This window comes from Passer domesticus, chromosome 2 (assembly GCF_036417665.1).
Source record: "Passer domesticus isolate bPasDom1 chromosome 2, bPasDom1.hap1, whole genome shotgun sequence".
NCBI classification, from domain to species: domain Eukaryota; kingdom Metazoa; phylum Chordata; class Aves; order Passeriformes; family Passeridae; genus Passer; species Passer domesticus.
This window is the reverse complement of record NC_087475.1, coordinates 65197189-65219209: the sequence shown is the minus strand read 5'-3', so window position 1 is coordinate 65219209 and position 22021 is coordinate 65197189. Positions and strand designations below refer to the sequence as shown.

Here is a 22021-nt window from a genome sequence, read left to right as displayed (position 1 = left end):
GTTATGCTATTTATCTGCAAAAATATACCTCTACTGTATGTAAGTTGTGTAGTTGTGCTCAGTATTTAGGAGACCAGAGTTAAGAGTTCCCAGAGCTGGCAAGCAGGGAGTTAGGTGTGGATTAAACCCCATGTGTGGCTGTCACCTTTCTCTCTCCTTGGAGGAGCAGACTGTTACTATCACAGGTGAAACCTGAAATTTCTCTACAGACTAGAAAATACTTGCTTTTTTTACCCCTTCTTACAGAACCTTTTCTCCAGTCCTTTAGTGGCCATTGTGGTATGGGCAAGAAGATACTCAGATGTTGGTTTCCAAATCAGTTTGCCAAACTATAGCCTATACAGAAAAAAACCCAGAGGTTCCTGAACTCTCAGTGTCTGGAAAACATGGCAAATTGGGCTAGTCCCCTGTGGAGTCAAAATGCCAAGTTCTTCACATGAGGTGGAAACAACATGGTCCAAGATTACCACCTCAGTACCATGCACTTGGAGCTACAGGCCTGAATTTGACGAGGTTATTTTGTCAACACTTGAAGCTGTCCCTTGGCCTCTTCCCTAAACTAATGGTGTCTCATAATTTTAGTCTAAAAAGACCTCTATAGAAGGTCACAAGGGCTGCCTTCTTTCTCAAGAATTACTATGCCTGATGAAGTTCCTCCTTGTGAACATTTTGTACAGTTACCTATTCCCCTCCACCAACTCCCAATCCCTCACAGACCAGCCTTCTAAGCTAAAAGCACACTACGTAACCCTCTTCACATCTATCTTCTTTCCCTTCTACAGCTACCCAAGGGCTTTCCCTGCAACACCAACAGGTACTTTGAATCATAAAAATCAACAAACAGATAGGAGCTACCAGGCTTGAATAAAGGCTCCTCTGAGGTAGGAGGGAACCTGCAGAAAACCTCACACACTGTTCAGAAGAGGACTGTGCTGTCCATACCAGCTAATCAGCCAGGGAAGCTTTGCTGCTGCAGAGGAACTTCAGAACCCTACTGGACTCTCCCACAACTGGTTTGCATCAGCAGTTACACAACTGACCTTTAGGTTACCACTATGAGATGAAGTAAAACCTAAAACAGTAAGCAAGACTTATTTTTTCTTACTGGTGTTTCCTACATGAACATTAACACATGATTTACATGGCAGAGGAAAACAGGTGTTAATGAGGAGAGGGAACATTCAGTAGATGTATTCTTGGCTACTCTATTTATATTCCTCATGAAGTAAAACTTAGTTAAGTGGTACTCAAGCAAATCAGCAGCATTAGCAATAAACCTGGTCAGAAGTTTCTGACTATAAAAGCATTCCAGCCTCTGGGGTTTTTCCTTAAATTTGGAAGGTTTAGTATTTCAGTATAATTCTGTCCATGTTAAAGACATTTCTAGGAAAAGGCACATATCCTACAGCAAAGCTCATTTAACAGTCACTTACCAGCAACAAACTTAAAGCCTTTATTGGTAATTTCAACTTCTGCTCTGCATGATTCATTTATCCCTGGGATAAGCCTGAGCAAGGGATTCCCCCAGCGAAAGACAGACTAATCAAATTATTTCAAGTCAGTCAGGTATTCACTTTATGCCATCCGGCCGCAATGGCAAAATTGCTTGCAACAGCAGATCTCCCAACATTACAATTAAAAATACTTTCACACTGGCTTAATCAGAGCCAAAAGACAAAGCTCCTACAATCAGAAACACATAAATGTTACCACTGTCTCCTTCTCACCCGTAACCTTTCACGCTGCACTGGGAAGTGGCTTCTACACAGATACAGGAAGGTCTTTTCCAGCCTGAACAATTCTGTGTTTCTATGACACACCCTCATTTCAGACACGCACTAGACAGAACATGAAATTACCCTCACACACAAGGCAGCACTGCTACACTGCATCCCCAGCAGCTGGCATAGAGAGGACAGATTTTTGCAAGATGCTGAAAGACCCCAGTACTGAGCAACAAACCTGAAAAGGCTTAAGGTTCTCCACCTCTCTTTCTGAGGGAGTTGTACGCCATGCATCCATCAGATGCTGGTACTTTCATACATCATGCCTAGCTAAAGATGCCTAACCCCGTAAGCAATTTTTGGTGTCAGTTATTTCTCACCTGTCGCACCCTGGATGATAACCTGATAACAAGAGATTTGCTGCACATTCGTTCCAGCCTGGTTACTGAAGGACAGGCTGCAGCACCTGCATGGCACAGCATGGCAGCTAGCTGGCAATGCAAAGTCCAGGAAATACCAGCTCTTGTCCCAGGAGTAGACAGGAAATATGGGGAAAAGATAAGCAATTATTCCAGTAACTATGCAGGTTTTTCTTTTCCCCTGCTCCTACCAACCTCTCTAAACTCCGACAGCTTTCATCCCTCTCACTTAGGAGAGCCATTCAGGCTTCCACCTCCACTGCTGCCCCTGCTCTACACCTGCCAATGATGTTCTTGTTCTCATCATCTTTGAAAATGGAACTATTTCATCTCAACCATATAGTTTTTGATGTTGACAGCTTTTATTTCACACAGGAAGAACTTCCTGCACACTTGAAAGTTTGCCAGCCTTTTTCCCATGGCTCTAAAAAAAGGCACTGCCTCCTTTAAGAGCATCATCATGCCACCACCACCACTGCTATTCCCTATGTTCTCAAATCCAATGCAGAGGGCAGTCACATGCTCCTGTTTATACATCCCATAATACAAGGCTGCTATTTATCAATAAATGCCTTGAGGTGCAGAGCAAAGCCCAAGCTAATAAAAATCTGCTGGGATTATCTGCTGGTGTTTCACATCAGCAACACAGTGGCCAGGGAAAACTGAAGGGGAATTAAGATGTGGCAGAGAGCATACAAAGAGTAAAGAGCAAAAGAGAGGGGAAGCTGCAGGTATTTGAAGAAATGGGGATTAAAGATGGAAGAAAGGCAACAGAAGTAGAGGCCCAACTTTTTTTTCTTTTCCTTTTTTTATTTTAAACTTGAATCCAAGGCATTAAAGAATGTCTTAAATACACACAGGCAAACAGATATTCGCTGTGTTTTGCTCAATAAATAACTAACCATTGGAACCCATGCCTGCAGGATAACTGCTGGAAAAATGACTTGCAGTGATTAAAAAAGGATTAAATGGGTTTTATAAGCAACAGTATCTGTTGTTAAACATGCTAAAATAAAATTACAAGAGTTAATAATCTGTTTGCTCCAGGGCATAAACTAATCCTCATCTAAGGGTAGCAGAGATCTGCTTGCATGTCAGCTCAATATCTGGTGCAACAACTCCTCTCCATTGGCAAGCAGTCCTTGCTTTTGATTCCTGGCATTTAAAAATTGTCTTTCTTGCCTGAAAAAAGAGAGTATGTTATTGCTCAAGCCTTCAACTGACCTCACATAATTAAGTGGAGTTTACCAGACGTATCATTCCCTTGAGAAGCGGGGGTGAAATGCTTGAAAAGGGAAGAGAACAGTTTAATTGCTCCACATTTCAATATTCTGCTCTCAGTTTCTTTAAATACAGTTGTCAGGGCACTAATACTAAGCACATGAGTTGAAACTGTTGGAAAAAGTCTTGAGACATGAACAAAGCACGCAATCTATTAGTACTTTTCAGTGCAAATGGTTCATCAGCCAAATCATTTTATGAGAAAGTAAGATCTTCGGGATGGCAAGCAAGGGAAGATTTTTAACATATTAGAAAAGAAGAATTTACTCTGCCTGGTAATAGTTAAAGCATTATCTAATATCACAGCCTGGTTCTCCAAGATGGAATAGGGTTGACAAACTCCTCAAGATTATGATCCCAGCCCTCTCCAAACCCAAACCCATGAACCTTACTAACAGATTGGCTAATCTCCCAAATAATTGCTTCTGGACAAACACAACACAGAACACAGTGACACATCCAATGTGGTTATGAACTTTTAGTTTCAAGCACCAGTTTGCACATTCTCACAGGTAGGACAGCTGCATGCTGAGGACACTCCTCCCCTGGCTCGGGACAGCTCCTAGAGGAAGAAATCTTGAACATGAGCCACACAGAACTCATTCCACACGCAACCTTTCCTTCCAGACTCTCAGGGTAAACCCCCCGCCCCCCAGTTCTACTGCTCTACAGATTTTATTTTTAGAGGGGTGCAAAGTCTAGCTGGTCCAGTTTGGCAATCCAAATGCTCAACATCTGAACTGTGTTTTCAGAAAAGGACTTTGCAATGGTCCACATTAACTCACTAGCAATTCAGATCATGTCCAGAGTGTTTCTGCAAAGTTTAGCAGTGACCACCCAACAGATCAGTATCAGTGCTGGAACTCTATGTTAAACTCATAGCCAAAGCAAGAAATATAAAATGCCTGGTAGGAAAAAACCAAAACAAAACACAAATTAAAAAAAAATCCAAACAAATAATTTTTAAAAAGAAGCAAAACAAGAAAAACCTCTGAAACTTAAATTAGTTTTACAGAGAATACAAACATACTGTTTCAAACCACTGTATGTATATATTCCCTCTCCTCCCCTACTGCTGAAACAGCAAAGCATGCATGGCAGATGGCATGATTCATCTGAAAATTACTCTAGCAGCACTCTATTAGCCTCTGAGGAGTAAACTAGGATAAAAATATTCTGAATGTTAACTAAAAGTAGGCAGTTGTCATGAGGAGTCGTCAGGTCAGTCTACTTGCTTAGCTTGCAGAATTTTCCTCTCAATCAGCAAGAAGCACTACACATGAAGATAACATCACTTACTTGTTCTACCTACAAGGAATTATTGCAGAAGGGAAGCAAGTGGGAGACAAAAAGGTTTATTTTCCCACATCTAAGTAAAAATGTACCAGCCATAGTCAGGCCAAGAGCAACAGGACATCACATTAACAATGGCCTCAGCCATTTCGGGTGAGATGGGAGAGATTCAGTTTCTTAGAGACTGCACATCTTAGCTAGGAGAAGAACTTTCTACGTGCTCAGTAGCCGAATGAAAATCTGCTCAGTGGAAAACATGGAAGAAGGGACCTCAGGAAATCTGTCCTTGCCCCAAGGTATCAGTAATTACACCCATCAGCCCACATGGCACACAGAGTAACTTGCCAGGGAAGTGACAAAATGAATGCCTGCATCACATTCAGTGTCAGGGCAGCCTTACCAAGCAGCCTGACTCAAAAATACAGTAAAAGCACCATGCCATGAATCCCCCTGCTTCACACAAAAGACAGGAGTCAGCAGTGCTGCATGCCTTCTTCCAGAGAAATTTAAAAGTATAGGAAGCAAGGAACTGGGTTGCCAGATGTAAGCAATGCTGAGCACTCGCTCAGTGACCTCTTGGACTAGCACAGGATGTCTCCCACTGAAACATCATCACTCATCTGAAAATAAGAAATGAAACACACTCTTAGGTGGTTCAGATTATGCTGACAGTAAAAATCTCACTAGAGTGCAGCCCACTGCCCTAGGACCAAGTAGTCTAATTGCCTTGGGTTCTGAGCCCCAAGCTAAAAACTCCTTCCCAAATAAACAGACCACAAGAACTGATTTATTTTTCTGCTCCATCAACAATAATCCGCAGTCAACAGAAGCTGAGTATTTGGTGTGCATTATATATGCAGGTTAACCAGGTGAAGCCAGTAATGCAGTTGTCCTCATCTTTGGGGAGAAGGTGGTGAAACTGTGCTTAATGTAATATCTTCAAAAAGGCATTTTCTACATATGTATACGCTACCACGTCAGCCTCGTTGCATAACCAGGTTGTGCAATCGTTGCAAATTCATTTACATCTTCTGTTCCAGTGCTCCAGAAGTGGGAAGGAGGAATCACTGTCAAGGGAAAATGTTGATTTTGCAGGAGTGGTCCCCTTGGCCACAGGAGGATGGTCTGAAGGGAGGTCAAAGGCAGTGGGGAGGGCACCAGGACTCCATCCCTAATGCCTCTACTGCTCACCCACAGCAGAGATTTGGAACAGAGTTTTAGTTAGAAACCTCAAAGCAAAGAATGACTTCATAGCATCAGGAGATGACTAGCGTTGGCTTGGGCTGCAAGCAGAGAAGATTATGGTTTCTCCTTTTAATGCTTATGACTATGTCATTGCCACAGAACTGTAAAGAAGAAATAGGCAGGAGTGCAGTATCAGGTTTTCATAGACTGTACAAACTGGATTATTCAAGAGTGACTCAAGTTCCTAACAAGCATGGAGAAGTCTGTATTAAGATAGCATCTCTTGATTTTTCCCAAAATCAATTGCAACAGGCTGCACTTTAAAATACTGCTTTAAACTCCCGTCCTCGTCTGTATTTCAAGGCAGCGTTTAGTGGATTTACTACATTTGTGCATAAGGAGGACACAAAACACAAACAGTACCAGGGACCAGACATTAGATCAGCATTAAAAACCCCACCAGCCAGAATATACACTCACACAATGTCAGGAGAGATGCTCAGCTCTTGCCACAAAGGTAAACCCTCAGCCATAAAAACCTGACACCACAGTTTTACTCAGAGGCCGCATATTGATCAAGGAAAAAGGAGAACAAGGCAATAAAATTAATCCCCCAATTTAAGCCAAAAGAGAAAGTTCCTGGTTCAGCCCTCTCCATCCAGCTCTGAGGTTTCCAAGCATTTAAAACAATTAACTGCCTTCCAGGTCTGCCTTAATACCATCCCAATGATGGCAGGGCCAAGATACCAAAAAACTATGAAAAATTAAAGCTGCTCTAAGTTAAACATGCAGCCACACTCTGGGTTTTTATATTAAAAAAAAAAAAAAGTTGGGTTTTTTTTTGTTCTTTCTCCACTACAGATTTCTAGATATTCATCAAAATCTAAATCTATCTAGCTAGATAGAAGTGTGTAGAGCATTTTTATTTATGTTTAATTTATGTACTACAATTTGATCAGATCACACACGAGGCTGCATCCTCATCCTGAATTTCAAATAGCTTCTGATTTGAGCTGCAGATCCATCAAAGAAGCAGGGGTGAAGCAGGACAAGCAGCAACTGCAAATATCTAAGCCTGACCTGATTCTGGTAACTTAACCTTCCTTAAAACCACATAATTTAAAATATCAGTACTGGTAATAATCAATCTAAAAAAATAGTAGTAATAATTTTAATCTAATCAATAAGTATTATTTACCTTGAAACAACATATCACAGATTCACAAAATGGTTTGCGTTGGAAAGGACCTTAAAAATAATCAAGTTCTAACCCCACCACCACAGGCAGGGACACTTTCCATCAGACCAGGTTGCTCAAAGTCCCTGGCAGTAAAAAATTTCTTCCCAGTATCTGATCTAAATGTATTCTCTTTCAGTCTAAGTCTTCCAAGTTAGCACAAGCATTGCTTCCCTCACCTGAACCTCCAGAGACACTGAAAGATCTTAGCGAGGAGCGAAGGCAGCAGCAAGGTATGTTCTGGAGAGGCCAAGGGATGTATGTTAACTGATCTAAGCAGTGAGAAATCTACTCAGTGAATCACTACAAACCTCTCTGGTAACTGCAAAGAGGAAAGAGGATTACTTTCCCCGACCTCCTCTGCACACCTGAGCAGTAAGCAGCTGAGTACCCACAAAGGGGCCAGGCAGACAGAAGCATTTTGGCAGGACTGCGCCGGTGGACTCTGCTCCTGCGCCAGGCAGCTGCCAGGTCACGGCTGGAACACTCCCTGAGATCTGCACAGCAGCACCCTGCCAGCACTGAGGCAGAAGCCAGGCTCCAGGCTCCCCCAGCCAGCCTTGCACTCACACCTCCCCACACCGGTACCACGGCCAGGAGCACCAGGAGCATCCCTCAGCCCCACAGCGCCCAGATGCTGGAGCCTGGCAGGGCAGTCCTGCAGGGGAACGGTGCCAAGGGGCAAGGAAAGAGAGGGTCCAACCCAACAGGTATGAATTACACCTGCTTACTGCGCTTTCCCACGTGTAGACAACAACAGCACATATAATCTCTCTTGCCCCAGAGCACCACCAGCATGCCTTCGGAGAGCCAGGCTTCCTGGGAGAAGGGGTTGGGGGCTGGCAAATAATTACATTTAATCTGAAGGTTCAGATTTGAGGAGCGTATTTTTGGAAAGAGAAATCAACACGTTTAACAGTGAGCAGGAGCACAGAGCACAAAATCCTTTCACATCCTGACAGGGTAGAACTGCGGAGGCCTGCTATGAAGCATGTCTGAATAACAGCATCTTCATTTTTTGAATATCTAATTAGGCGTTTCTATATATTGCAAAGCATTGCTATAAGATATAATTTAGTTGGCAAACACTAAAGATCTCAGTCTGTAAGTATGCTTTTGGCAATCAAAATTCAAATCTGGATATATATCCAAGATATGTATGGCACCGGTACCTTTTTTTTTTTAATTTTAACAATTACAATCAAATTAGCAGATTAACTCATATCAGTTTTAAGCAAATTCAAGCTACAAGCAAATGAGCCTACACCACCACCACCACAACAGTGTATTTTTGGATTGTTAGTATCCTTACTCCCATTAGCGACTTCACATATATTTAACACATATTAAAGGGCAGTAAAAATCTAAGAAGGCTACGGATGCCAGAACTTAGCACCAACTTAGAACTCACATATGCCAAAAAACATTTGCAACTGTGCTAATTCCCACTGTGGGAACTGAAAGGCAGATTCATATAACACAATGGACAACAAATCCATTCCTTTAATTTCAGTCGCCAAATTTTAATTAATTTCCATCCAGGCAAACACCAAGCATTTCTGCTGATCTTGCAGGATGTGAGCTCATTTGCACAATAAATGCGGTTTAACAAGTCACCACATTTATAGCAAGTTGCTTCAGTCTTATCTAACTGCACAGTTTGAAAAGTCAGTGATGGGTAAGTGAAACCCCACCCACGTCACAGTTTCTGGAGCTAAGTGCAAGAAAACTGAAGAAGTTGCTACCTTGCCATTGCAAGTGAGACTGCCAACAGTATATTGACAGTTAGAGTCCACATTCTGAATTATGTCTATGCCCCTTATTCAAGAAGGGATAAAAGCATGCACTTCACACATCTGAGTTTCTCCTACAAAAATTAATGGCCATACTCCAATGCTCCAGACCTCCCCCTCAAAAAAAAAAAAAAAAAATAAAAAAAAGAGTGCGAAGACCTTCTGTGCTGTATAAATTTGAACAGGTCACACATAAACAAATCCTGGGACCCACAAAGCACTGCAGCACTAAAGCAGCCTTATGCACTTTCAACTTTCTCCAGAACCACTGTTTCCATGCATGCATCACCCCTACACGTATGTACGTTGCTCATTTCATTAAAAAAAGATTTTAATTTCCTGATTTCTGTGTGTGATGAAAATTTCATTCTGGTAGCAACTAAATTAAAGGAGGGGAATTTCTAACATTTTCTAAGACGGACACCAACATGCAAGAAGCAGAGCCCAGCCCATTTCATCATTTTACATCCTGGTATGGAAGCACCATGGAGACCTGGCACTAAGTGGTCCCTGAGAGAGAGACACCAAAAAAATTAAGATGTTAATAAAATAAGAATTCCCACATATTACAGAGCACAGCAAGAAGATATAATTTAGTCAGCAAATATTATGGTTAAGGGCACCTCTGCTTGCAAGCACTTTTCTGGTAATCAGTCCAAACTTAAATCTGAATATGTCCTATTTCAGAGACCATGTTCCCAGCACATTCTCTCAAGGCGATGTGCCAGGCCCCAGAAGCTACACCCCATGGACCTACAGAGCAATAGCCCCGACAAAGCTAAAAAGGAGTCCCATATGCTCACACTAATATGAGCCTACATAGCACACACCAGTAAAGCACTTAACTAAACACCGGCCACGTAATCACAGCCATCCCCGGCATGCTCTCTCGAATCAGCAACAGAACTGAACACACTTCCAACTGCATGTATTCTCAGAATTCCCAAAAACTACGTTTCTAAGACTAGAACAAGAGAAGACATGTACCTTTAAGTTTCATTAACTCTAGAATAAGACACATGTTCAAACAGAACTACTAGAACATCACTGATACTATGCAGTGATGCAAGATGCTTCAACAGCTCAGTAAGTTGTCTGAGCAAACTGAGTGCTGCCCTCCACTCTTCCTAATCTCTGTCTGATGCAGAAGCTGTCAAGAGTCCCAGGAGGTTTTGAGTGACTACATTTCTAAAGACAGATTCACTTCTGGTCCCATCTACCACAAACCAAAGCATTGCTAAGCCCTCACCATCCATTACAGAAGTGCTTCAAAACTTAACAAGTGCCTCTTTAGGCATAATTTTAAGCAATCTAGTAAAGACCAGTGTCCCCTATCGAAATCTAGAACAAGCATGAGGCTTAATGAAGACCTTAAAAGATAATAACCAGTCCTGTAAAAGCACCTTAATTCTTTTTATTCCTCCTCTGTTAGGAGTGGAGACCTACCAAGAAATTTCATGATGCTGCACTGCTCACTTAGGACATCTGCATATCACAAACAACAGTGCAGGAATGATGCACCTTTGTTTGATAAACACAAATGATTAATGTTTACTAATTATATTTAGAAATAATACTTAAATGTGAATAGCACTTATCTTTACAGATCAGTTCAACTCATGCTGAAAGCTCTCTACGGAGCAGCAGAGACTGTGTTCTTCAAAATGTGACTCCTTCCAATGCACTTGATTTCTGAAGCACAACCTATCATCACCAAGAGCAGTGTTTCCCCAATATTTAAAACCCATTTCAGCAACCAGACTGACAAACAAAATGCTACAAAATTCATTAAAATATTAGTATGCACTGCCATATGTTTAACTATAACTATCTGCAGCCAGCATCAGTGAATTTGAAGTTCCTTTCTCACAAGAGTTGACAATGAAGTAAATATATCCATCTTTTATATATTTCTGAAAGAGGAAAACAATAAACTACATTTCAGGTTATCTTTACTATGGCTTCGTTTATTATTCATTACTCAAGGTTTTAAAGTCGTTTCCACCAGAAATCCTTGTTTCATATACGAACTTCTTCCCAAACAGAAGGGGCTGAGAGAGTTGAATTTCTGTAGCCACAGCCCTACATATTTCACAAATCTGTGGCTGCAAAATATATCTGCATTTTTATTCCAGAAGCCAAGCACTTATTTTACAAAATTATTCACCAGTTGAGTAAACAGAGACGCACATATTTAGGCAGCATCATGCTTTGGAAACTGAAAAGATATGAGCAGACGTCTCAGGACTACACAATTTCTGGTGCCTTACTGAAAAACCCAACCACCAAAAGTATTGCCTATTTTGTTAAAAAGAAATAAGGAAAAAGAGAAAGAGAAAACAACCTCACACACCTCACCTAAAAATCTTTATCTTCTTGCACCACACTGCTTCCCCTTTCCATCACAAGCAGCAAGGGCTCCAGTTCCCCAAACAAACAACTTCACCAACTACTTGTAAAACCATGTGATACAAAAATAATGATAATAAGGAAGCAGCTAGCATGTCATAAAAAATACGGTGGCAGAGAGCTGTTACCTTGTCTTTGTATTTAAGTTCTTTAAAGGCACTTAAGGAAAATTTAGTTCATTATGTCACTATACAAAGCCACTCACACATTTCATTCTGGTGTTTAGTCTTACCTATAATCATACGAGTAACTGAACAGATACCACAGCAAACAGAAAACGGGCAAATAAAATTAAGAGAAAATTAAAGCATTATTCAAAGCCCTGATGGGAAGCTCAAAAGCACTGACACAGCTCAGCCATGACTTATTCAGACACAGGTGAGGAGAGCACCTTGCACCTGCAAAAATTAGGTTGAACTTTCACACCTGAAACTAAGCAAAATGCAGGCTGGTGACTGACAGACAACATAGGCTGCTACAAGAGGCATTTTGGTGGCAGTGAGCAGGTATGCAAACACCAAATAGTTTTCTGTCCACAGGGTGGGCTGAGGCCAGGTGTCACAGCAGAGCAGACCCAACTGCAGCTGCCAGCTCTTGAGGCTATTTGCCACCTGTACAGTAAAAGGTATGACCTTGACAGAATCCACAGACAGAAAGCCAAACACACACACCTCTACCTGCATATCCCTGTGTGTGCTGCATGAATGTGTAATACAACACATGATGCTGGGGGGGGCACATATCACCTGGGGGAACATCTTAAGAGACAGAGGTAAATGCCCACAGGTATGTAACCAGTACTGAGGGAATACACAGGCTGAGTTAAAGGCAATCTTCAATGTGATTTTCCCACAAGAGAAAAAAAAATCATAAGAAAAACCTCACAAAAATGATCTTTAAGGTCCCTTCCAATCCAAACTATTCCATGACTCTGATTCTATGTACTCATTTCAATTTAAATAAATCATCTGAATGTCCACAATTTAAACTGTTTGCTGATCTGTGTTCAAAAGCCTTGAAAAAATTCAGTGAAAATTATTCTTGAATTTTCAGTCCTTCTAATATTTTTTACTAGCTGTGATTTTCAAACCAAATACAACAGAATTAGAACCCAGAACTCATTTTGCATGGAAACCAATTCACTACGGAATAGTACTGACCATAGAGAGCTCGTGTGATAAGGCCACCCAAAGCACCTGTCCCAAACCTGTTTTGTCCTCAGGCTTTCAGGCTTACAACCATTCATCCCTCTGCAGTTAGAAATCTATTTTCATTCCTTCAAAAATGGCAGCAAATGAATTTAGCTGAACAAGCTCCCCTGGGAAGACAAGGAGGTATATGTTCCCAGGGACCTTAACACTTGCCACCAAGAAAAATCAACAACACCTCTATCTCCAGATAAGTGACACCAAAATTCCATGTTTCCCATTCATAAACATGACAAGGTTTTATTTTAACTCATTTTCAAAAGCAGACTGAAAGGATGAGACCATTCAAGGAAGCTCAACTGTGACAGCACCTTTACAATAAATCTCAACACTCGCCATAAAGCAAAGACATCATGAAATATGCACATCACAGAGATGTTTTATATTTTATATATGATGATTAGCCAAAAAGCTATCGTACTGTGAAAAAAAAATAGTTATCTACAGCTGCAGTGGAGTTCTTGCCTCTTCTGTTTTAAGCCTTGCGTCTCCCACTATCACAGGTAAGGCAAAACGTTGCTTTTACTTAACTACTACAGTAGAGAAAAGTCTCCTTCTTCCATGTAACTTTCACAACAATTTCCTTCTTATCTCTGCAGCAGATCTTGTTCTTGCTTTGGCTTTCTCTGAGCAACACAGGTCACTATCGGCACTCATTCACAACCAACAATGCAGCAAGTCTGGCAGAGCACATCCCAAGTGCTTCATTCAAGGCAGCCACCCCATGGGGGTCATGGAGACTTTGCTCCCTTCAAGTTCAACAGGGGATTTGTTTAAAAAGCAGAGTTTGCAACAAGAAAATCTGGAATAAACTAATGTGTATGTATAACTGAGAACAATTTACCTACTTTAATAATTTTGTTACTGATAGTTTTATGTTAATACCTTTGGCTTATACCCCCTGATTTAAAAAGGCATTTTTATTTTAATGTTTTTATTCAGAAGAGCTTGGATGCTGTTTTGAGCTGCTGCCAGACAAGGTTGACACTTCTGAACTTTCTTCAGTGACGAATGAAAAAGAAGCTCAACATCATGTATTAAATCAGGGCAGTAGATATTCACAAGCACTAGAGCAGTCAGCCCTCAACTTCTGCCTGAGAAACACCGCCTTGCCACTACACAGAAAGTGCACATTCTTTTTCAGTTCTTGTGCGTTTCATGTATTTTGTGAAGAATTTGAAAGCTGCCTTATTGCACTCGCAAACACGCAAACCCCAACAAGACAAAGCGTCTCGAAGTTTTACTTAAGGGGGAAAAAAAATACCCCCCTCCCCATTTCCCAGCCTGCGTCAGCAGCGCACAATGTACTCCCAGCCCTAAGTCAGTGCCAGGCTCTGAGGCGAACCCGCGCTCCCTCTGTCAGCAGAAAAGTCAGTCGCTAATCTGTGCTCATCTCTGGAGCGATGCTCCTCCTCTGCAGGGCCCTCGGCTGACTCAGGCTTCGCTCCCAGCCCTACGCCTACAGCAGGTCCCCAGACCACGGGCAAACCAACGGCTCCCAAACTGGAAAAAAAAAAAATAAAAGTAATCCTCACTCACGCCGAGCCGTGGAGAATTGGTGATAAACAAGGCAAGCGAGCTGCACGCCTCGGCCGGGCCAGTGGCAGCGTTGACACCCAGTGGCTGCTGGTAACTCAACTTGAAAGTGTGCTTAAGAAACTCCGCACTTGCTTGGCTCGAGTGGCAAAACCTGCAAGCATGCAGCTTTCAGAGCAGCCTGGCAGTTATGCAGCCAGAGGGATGGGGGCAACACATGTCCGATGCATAATACGGTGACTATTTAATTACAGAAGGGGAGTCCATGTGTATTTCCCTACCAGCAGTGGCAGGCTATGTACTGCACTCTACCAGAGGGCACTGCAGCCAAAAATCCTACCAGGAGCAGCTCTCCAGGTCACAGCAGAGGTATGTGGGCATAGGATGTGCTCAGTCTGTTAGAGGGAGGTGTGCGAGGCTTCTTCCTTGCTGAAGCACCACGGGACAAGCAGCAGTGAAATAGGAAGCACCGAGTAACTTACACAGCTATCAGCGCTTCTTACTTGCTCGCCTGAACTTGGGAGCTATTGGATTTTATTTTGGTTTGTTTGGCTTTTAGTTCTCTTCTACTCATTCTGAAAACGCACTTAAGGAGACGAAAATACCACTGGAAAAAAGCACCACTTTCAAGTGACAAGTTACCTTATTTAAAAGCTGTCAACTATCAATCACTTCGCTCCTATTAAAGTTTTTCATGACAGATGTCTTCAGACAATTATCCTTTAAATTTTTTAGTCAAACACATCAATAGAAACTAACCAACTACTTTCAAAAGCCCTACAAACTTTCAGCTAAAAATGAGTTACTGCTTACCTCTAACAAAACAGAAATTTACAAAAAGCCGATGTAACAAACATTCCTAGCAGCGCAATTAGAAACAGATAAATGCAGGATTCGAGTTCACACTTTTTTCAAAGAAGAGATAGAGAATACAAATACTAGAAAGCGAAGCAGGGAGTTTGACCGGCCCTAACTGGAACTAAGTCCCGAACACACCAGAGTGCGCTGATGCCTTGCTAGGTGCTCGCAGCTCCCGCATTTTCTGCCATCATTTAATCCCTCGCAGGGCGGAGGAGGCTCTGCCTGTACGCAGACGGCACCAGCTCCTTCTGACAATGCTCTCACGCCACAGTGTCACAAAACCCGGCGCTGCCTCCGCCGCGCACAGGGACACGGATGGGTGACACTTTCTCCACGGAGGCCTTGGAGAGAGGGGATTCACTGGCAGCAACGCTAAGCCTTTATCACCCATGGGGATGCAAAGCTGGAGGGTACCATGCGCCTGGTGCGGCCACCGGGGCCGCACAGCCCCAAGCGCAGCCTGGCTGGCCCCGCAGCTGTCCGGGGGCAGCCGGTGCCCGGGATTCCCCCCGGAGCTGGCGAGGGACATCCTCGGTCCCCTCGGACATCCCACCGCGGGGCTCCGGGCAGCACCGGCTGCGGCTCCGGCCGGCGAGGGGCTGAGCACAAAGCCCGGCCGCCAACAGGTTGCTCCCACCGCTCCGCTCAGCCGGCAGGGACAGCGCTGCGGGAGAGAGGGAAGAAGGGAGCTCCGTCCCACCACGTAACACAAGAAAGGCGCTCCGCAACTCAAGTTTAACAAAGCCATCAGGTCAAATACTGCGGCTTACTCATTAAACACACGGTATTTCTGCAACCCTTGTTCTGCCTCCTCTCTTTCCCCATCCCTGTTTGCCTTTGTCCCCGCTCCACCGCCCGACGGCAAAGCCCTGCAGCGCCAGGGCGGACGGCGGCACGGACCGGCCGCGTTCCGGGCCGGGCAGCGCCGGAGCTCCCGCGGCACCCCCGGCACTCGGGTGCTCACCCCGGGCCGCGCCGGCAGCCCCCGGGCAGCAGGAGGCGGCGCCGCTCCCGCCGGCTGTGCCCGGGGACGGCGCCGTGACACCGCGTGAACTTTTGCTTTCGGCGGGGCAGGGCTGGGGGAGGCGGAGAGCGGGGGGGCGGCCCCGGTCCCTCCAGCGCCCCGGCGGCGGGAGGGCTGGAACGCATTTCTCCCTTAAGAGTTCTCTCTTCGGAAAGGTGAAAAAAAGTAGAAACGTGAGGTCAAACTGAAAGCGCGGAGCCGGAGCGCTGCAGGCTGCGCAGCGGGCAGCGTGCGGCCGCGGAGGGCGGCGTGCCCGGCCGCCTGCAGCGCCGCGGCCGTGCCCGGGGGCGGCGGAGCCTCCCGGGACCCCCTCCCACGGGGCGTCCCCCACCACCCGCCGCTTACCTTCCAGCCGGCCGAGCTGTTGCTGTCGCCCTTATCCTTGAAGTAGGGGACGCTCTTGACCATCCACTCGTAGATCTGGGAGAGGGTGAGCCGCTTCTCGGGGGAGCTCTCGATGGCCTTGGTGATGAGGTCTGCGTAGGACAGGTTGCCCCACGCGTTGCGCCGCGACGAGCTGCTCTTGCGGGGCTGCCCGGGCACGGGGCCCGGTGACAGACCGGCCACGGGCGGCGGCACAGGCGGCACCGGCGGCGGTCCCGGCGGGTGGAGGCGGCAGCCGGCCTCGGGCGCCGGGAAGTCCCCGCAGCGGCAAGCGGCAGCCTCCGGCGGGGCGGCGGCGGGGGCCAGCGGCGCGAAGTCCTCGCTCTCCTCTAGCAGGCTGAGGTTGCTGATGAAGTCGGCGCTCAGCGCTCCCGAGGCGGCGGCCCCGGCCCCGGCCGCGGCTCCGGCCGCCCCATCGGGCTGCCCGCCGCACGACGGCGCCGGGCTGGAAGTGGCCGAGCTGGGAGGGTTAAACTCCGGCCGCGGCAGAGGCCAGGTGCAGGAGCGGGGCCGCGGCAGCGGCTCGAAGTCGGGGTCGATGTCCACCAGCTGCGGTGCTTCGGCCATGGCGGGGCCGGGGCGGGAGCGCGGCGGGAGCGGGGCGGCTTGGGCTCAGCGCCGCCGCCCCATGCAGGCTCCGGGCGCGGATCGGCGCGGCACCGACGGCACGACCGCAGACTCTCCTGGCCCCGCCGCCCTAGACCTCCGGCCTGACCTCCCGGCCCCGCCGCCCTAAACCCTGCCCCTGCCCGGCTCCCGGATCCCTGCCCTCCGCGGCAACTGCAGCAGCAGCGACCCGGCCGCCCGGCGCGCACCGACTGGAGCGACCGCCCCGCGCGGGCCCGCCTCCAGCCTCCCTCCTCCTCCTCCTCCTCCTCCCGGCGGGGAGGGCCGGCCCGCGCCGCGCCAATGGCAGCGCCGCGCCGCCGCCCGCCTCCCGCCGCGGGGCTGCTTCGGCAGGAGGGTGCCGGTGCCCCCCGTGCTGCTTCTGGGTGGTTTTTGTTTCCCGGCGGCGCAGCGGGGAGGGAAGGGGCGAGCGGGCAGGCGGCGGTGCCCCCCGCGGCCGGGGCTGCCCAAAGGCAGTAAGTGCTCGCACGGCTGAGCCGCGGGGGTGGCCACGGAAAATTCCCCCGCGAGTGTTTCTGCCTCAGTCGCTGCCGGCGGGGTCCTGCCTCCCGCATCGACGGGCCCGGTGCCGCCGGGGAGGAGCGGGGACCTGCGAGCATCCCTCGGCTGGAGCGCGGGGGCGTCTCCCCGCTCCCACCGGCATCCCGGCAGCGCCGGCTCCGTGCGGAGCGCTGCTGCCGCCCGGCTGCCCGCCCCGCGGGGCCCTGGCAGCACCGCAGGCCGGACCGGGGGTGCGACAGCTGCCCTGCCTCCCTCCACCCCCCCGCTCCTTCCCTGGCCGGCTCCTCGCCAAAAAGTGTCTGCACCTCCCGAAGTGATAAATCTCCCCTTCGGCTGAGCATGTTTTCATTCCGTGAGTTGGTGTTTTATTCCGTGAGCAGGCAAGGAGCACGGGATAATTTCTTCCTAAGTCAGCTATTGAACAGACTTTATCTTTTTCCCGGCAAACTCCAGGGCTACTTAGTTTATTAAAGTTAGTATTGTTCCCTTTCAATTGAGACAGCAGTCACAGGACACATCGCCTCTGCCTCCCCTGCCCATCAACATACGAAGATATGTATAGATATATAGATATATACATGTTCAACTTAACACAGAAGTCTTATTCTGTTTAAACTTAAAAAGGAGACATTTGCCTAAGCCAGGGAAATAAATCCCAAGGATGAGACATGACTCAACACCTTGTTCAAACTGGCAAACCGTACATTTTAGAAAATCTGTTTTGTTTTCGGTAGGAGGAGTGCTTTTAAAAAACAGACTTCAGACATGGCTTCGTAAGTCACAAAATTCACAACCAGCCATGGCATTTGACGTTGCATGTCAATGAACCACCAGAGCTGGGTAACTGTCAAAGCTGAGCCAGAAAACCTGTTACCCTTCCCTCCTCTCTGCATCAAGGCAGAAAGTGTTAATGTTATTTAAATGCAGTTCATTGTTCCTATAAAAATATTTTCTGAAAATGAGTAACAATAACGATGGGGAGAGAATTCAAGACTGGATTTAGGCCACGGTATGTAATTTAGTGGCAGATCATACACTAGATACTCCTGCTGTCTATTATGAAAACGCTTTTTAAGATATGCGGTGACACCTAACTATACAGTTTGTGCAAAATATACATAAGTGCATAGTAACTGATCACATTTTAAAGCACTGGTTTTGTCATGTTTATTTTACCAAATGCCAAAGGTGATTATATCTTATTATAGGTTGGCTGCTCATCAGATTTCGGAGTTGCTTTGCCTTTAAGTCATTTCTATGTTTTGTAAATCCTTTAAAGGATTCAACCCATAAATTTCTATTGTTTAGCCCACAGATTTTAGAAAACACCTTTTTTCAGGCTTTTTTTTTTTTTTCAGTTTAAGAAAAAAAAAAGGAAATAAAAGAAAGCAAAGTAGTCCCAGTTCAACCTAATAACTTGCATGCCACGTTTCAGCTTGGAACAGCTTTATGTGGCAGTGTTACACAACTCGGCTGCAGTAGTTGCCCTGCAATAAGGGAGAGCACCCTGCCTTGGAGAAGCAGAGGTTATATAATGGTGAGAAGCAGCCAGGGACGCGCAGCGAATGGATGTGTTTAAATGGGAGCCAAAACAAAAGAAGTGCTTGAGAACACAGAAACATTTTCTTTTTCTTTCCTTGGTGTCTGAAAAAAAATAAAAGGGGGGTCTAAGAGCCAGATTGGCACCCATCCTGCTAAAGGAAGTGGATTTATTACCCAGGCTTTCTTCTAAGGAGTTTTTTTTTTGTTAATCTTGCAGTTCTTGCTCTTTTATTTTGTCCAAAGTAGGGATGCTATTCCCTGAACTCTGTTGGTGTATGCAGATGTCTAAAAAAAAAATCTTCTCTGTGTCAGATGCTAACTGTGAAAACCAGGAGGAAGGCTACTGTTGGGGAATTTTAGGAAGCCCTGGTGCATTTGTAGTTCAGCCCGGGTCATTCTGCAGGATAGAGGGTGCATTCCCCTTTCTTGGCCCTACACGTCATTTCTGTCGCTCCGCTCATCTTCTCGGCAGGGCTCTGCCACCTTTGTGCCCCATGTCACTGATGTTCTTGCAGCTCAAAAGTTAGCAGTGAATACAGGGAGTGCAGACAGCAGTTTGCAATGAGATGTGAGGGACATGCAGGTGGAGAAGATAATACCAGAACCTTCCAAATGCTGCGTTTGCTCAGCAAGTGGGGCCCCGTGACTCACAACGCAACAGGCAGAGCTGAGCTGCAGAGATTTTGGCTATTGCATGCCAACAGCTGGGACCAGGTCTGCTGAGGGTTGGAGGAAGGATGAAGGCCAATGAGATGATGCTGTGCACTTTCCTGGGATGAGTAATCCTGGTAGTTTGCTCTGACTTTGGCAGAACGACCCAGGTGAGTGAGTTCTTCTGTAGGGCCCCAGTGCACACACTGTGATCTGCCACTTTTCTTTTTAGAATTTCTTCTCTCTGTCAAGAATTTGGGGATTGAATCAACAGATTTTAGAGTCAAAGCAACACACGCCATGCACAATAAAAGTGTCTAACCCTGTCTGCACTGCTCTCCTAGTGCACTCCAACACTGCTGACCACCCTTAGGCAATGTCATGCGAACAAACCCACCCATTCAGCTGCTGAGGGGAGCTTCCTGCTCCTCAAGCAGCTCAGCACAGTGATGGCTCAGTACAAGAAATTTTACTGCATCTACAAATGACAGCATTAGGTTTATCTCATCTCCCACAATGCTGAAATGCTGATGGATGCACCACAATTCATTTTCTACTCCCACCCTCCTCCTCCTACACTCCACCTTTTCATTTCTCTACTCCTACTCCTGCTCCCATTTTCTACTCCTCTACAATACAATATCTCCTATCAACCTGAGCATCAGCTTGTATTTTTTTTTTTTCAAATTTAAGACCTGAAGATTGTCTTTTATCATCACTGAAATAAAGCAGAGCCTTCTATTCATATTCTGGGTTTGAAGCAGCCAAAATAAAGGATCTGTGCTGTCTTTTTACTACTGTCTGTATAATTCACGTTCTGAGGTTTTGATCAAATTCAGCAGGAGATTACATGAAGTTGAAAGCACTCGTACTCTATGTACAGCTCTTTTTTTTCTACACGTATGTGCATAGTGAGAGAGTACAAATGTTTTTACAGCATAAAATCAACAATGAAATACCCAGTTGTGTCTGGTATCATCAGAGCTGGGAGAAATCCTATTTTTTGTGGAAGTATGAGGAAGTTCAGCACCCCCAGTTTCCTCCTCTGAACCTCAGAGGGGACATGATTTGCAGTGCCTGTTCCTGAGCAGCCTAAGGTACCGAAATGCTGGCACAGCACCTCAGTCACCTCCCCTCCCAGCCCAGGGTAGAAGAGGGGTGCCCCACACAGAAGGGTTTGGACACGTCCTGGCTGAACAAGGCATTTACACTGCCCTGCCAAGGGAGTTCAAAGGGTCTGGTGCTCTCCCAACCCATCTGAGGCTTCTTCCAGAGCCACTGGAGCAGGGCAGTCCCTCTTGCATGGCATTTCGGAGCAGGAGCTTTACTGCTGTGAGTTACTTCCTGGGGCTGCGCATCTTTCCCCACCGACCGCACAAACCACAGGTGGAATTTAAAGATCTGCTGATCCCTCACCACAGCTTGGGGAGCCCATTCCCTTTACACCTGCCCTTTGCCTCCCACCTCAGACAGCAGCACCCACAGGCAGGTCAGGGTCTGTGTGGCCCAGGGAGAGGTGGGTGTCACATTTAGGGTCACTTCATGGTCAGTGGAGATTAATATGTTCTTCCCATGGGTGATTTGCCACCCCAGATGGTGGAGCCGATCAGACATTGAGATGCCAGGCTCTTACTCCAGGTGGTTCACAGTCACTTTCAGCCAGCTGACTTTAGGCCAGCAAATCCCACTCATCCCACTTTATAGTGCATGGAAAATACACAATCTTTGACCTCTCTGCCATTGCATCAAGAGGAAGAAAAAGGCTATGAACACAAAGGCTTACAGGCTAACAAGGTGCTGCAGAGAGATGACAAAACAAAGGCAAAATGGCTTGTCCTGCTTTGCAGGGGGAAAGCTGCCCACTGGGAATTCACACGATGTGCAGAGGATCTCACAGAGGATGCATAGGCAGGGACCGACTTTGGTCCAGGTCCTTAAAATAAAAAAATCACATCACCACAGAGGTGTCAGAGTTCTTGCTGGTGAGGGGCTTGAAGTTATCTTGGTTTAGGTCCATCTCCTTCTACATATGGGGAAAAATCCTGAATGCACCAATAGAGGCAGCAAGGCCCTTCTGGATTTACATCCATGTCTGGAACTGGGACCACCTGCTGACTGCACTGCTTGCCCACTTCACTGGACATATTTCAGAGTTGAGAACTGACAGATCTTCACACAATATGGTGCAACTCCAGCCTCCAGAAAGCCTTCAGGCAGCCCACCCTTTCTTTTCAGAGGAGATGGGGAGCTGTGGCTGGTGATGGCAGAGCTGCCCAAACAGCCAAACACCTCGCTCTTCATCTCCCCACAGACTGCTGCAGGGAGCTGGGCTGCTGTGACCATGGA

The 22021-nt window shown here is 46.3% G+C and overlaps 1 protein-coding gene across 1 annotated transcript in view; it reads right to left on the bottom strand.

Moving 5' to 3' along the window:
- FOXO1 (forkhead box O1) overlaps positions 1–17209 on the bottom strand; it is a 60632-nt gene extending 43423 nt beyond the window's left edge. The window contains exon 1 of the mRNA XM_064408926.1: positions 16316–17209. Within this exon, the coding sequence (XP_064264996.1) occupies positions 16316–16921 (606 nt within the window). The 5' untranslated portion in view covers positions 16922–17209. The remainder of the gene's footprint in view (positions 1–16315) is intronic.
- Between the last annotated feature and the right edge of the window lie 4812 nt (positions 17210–22021).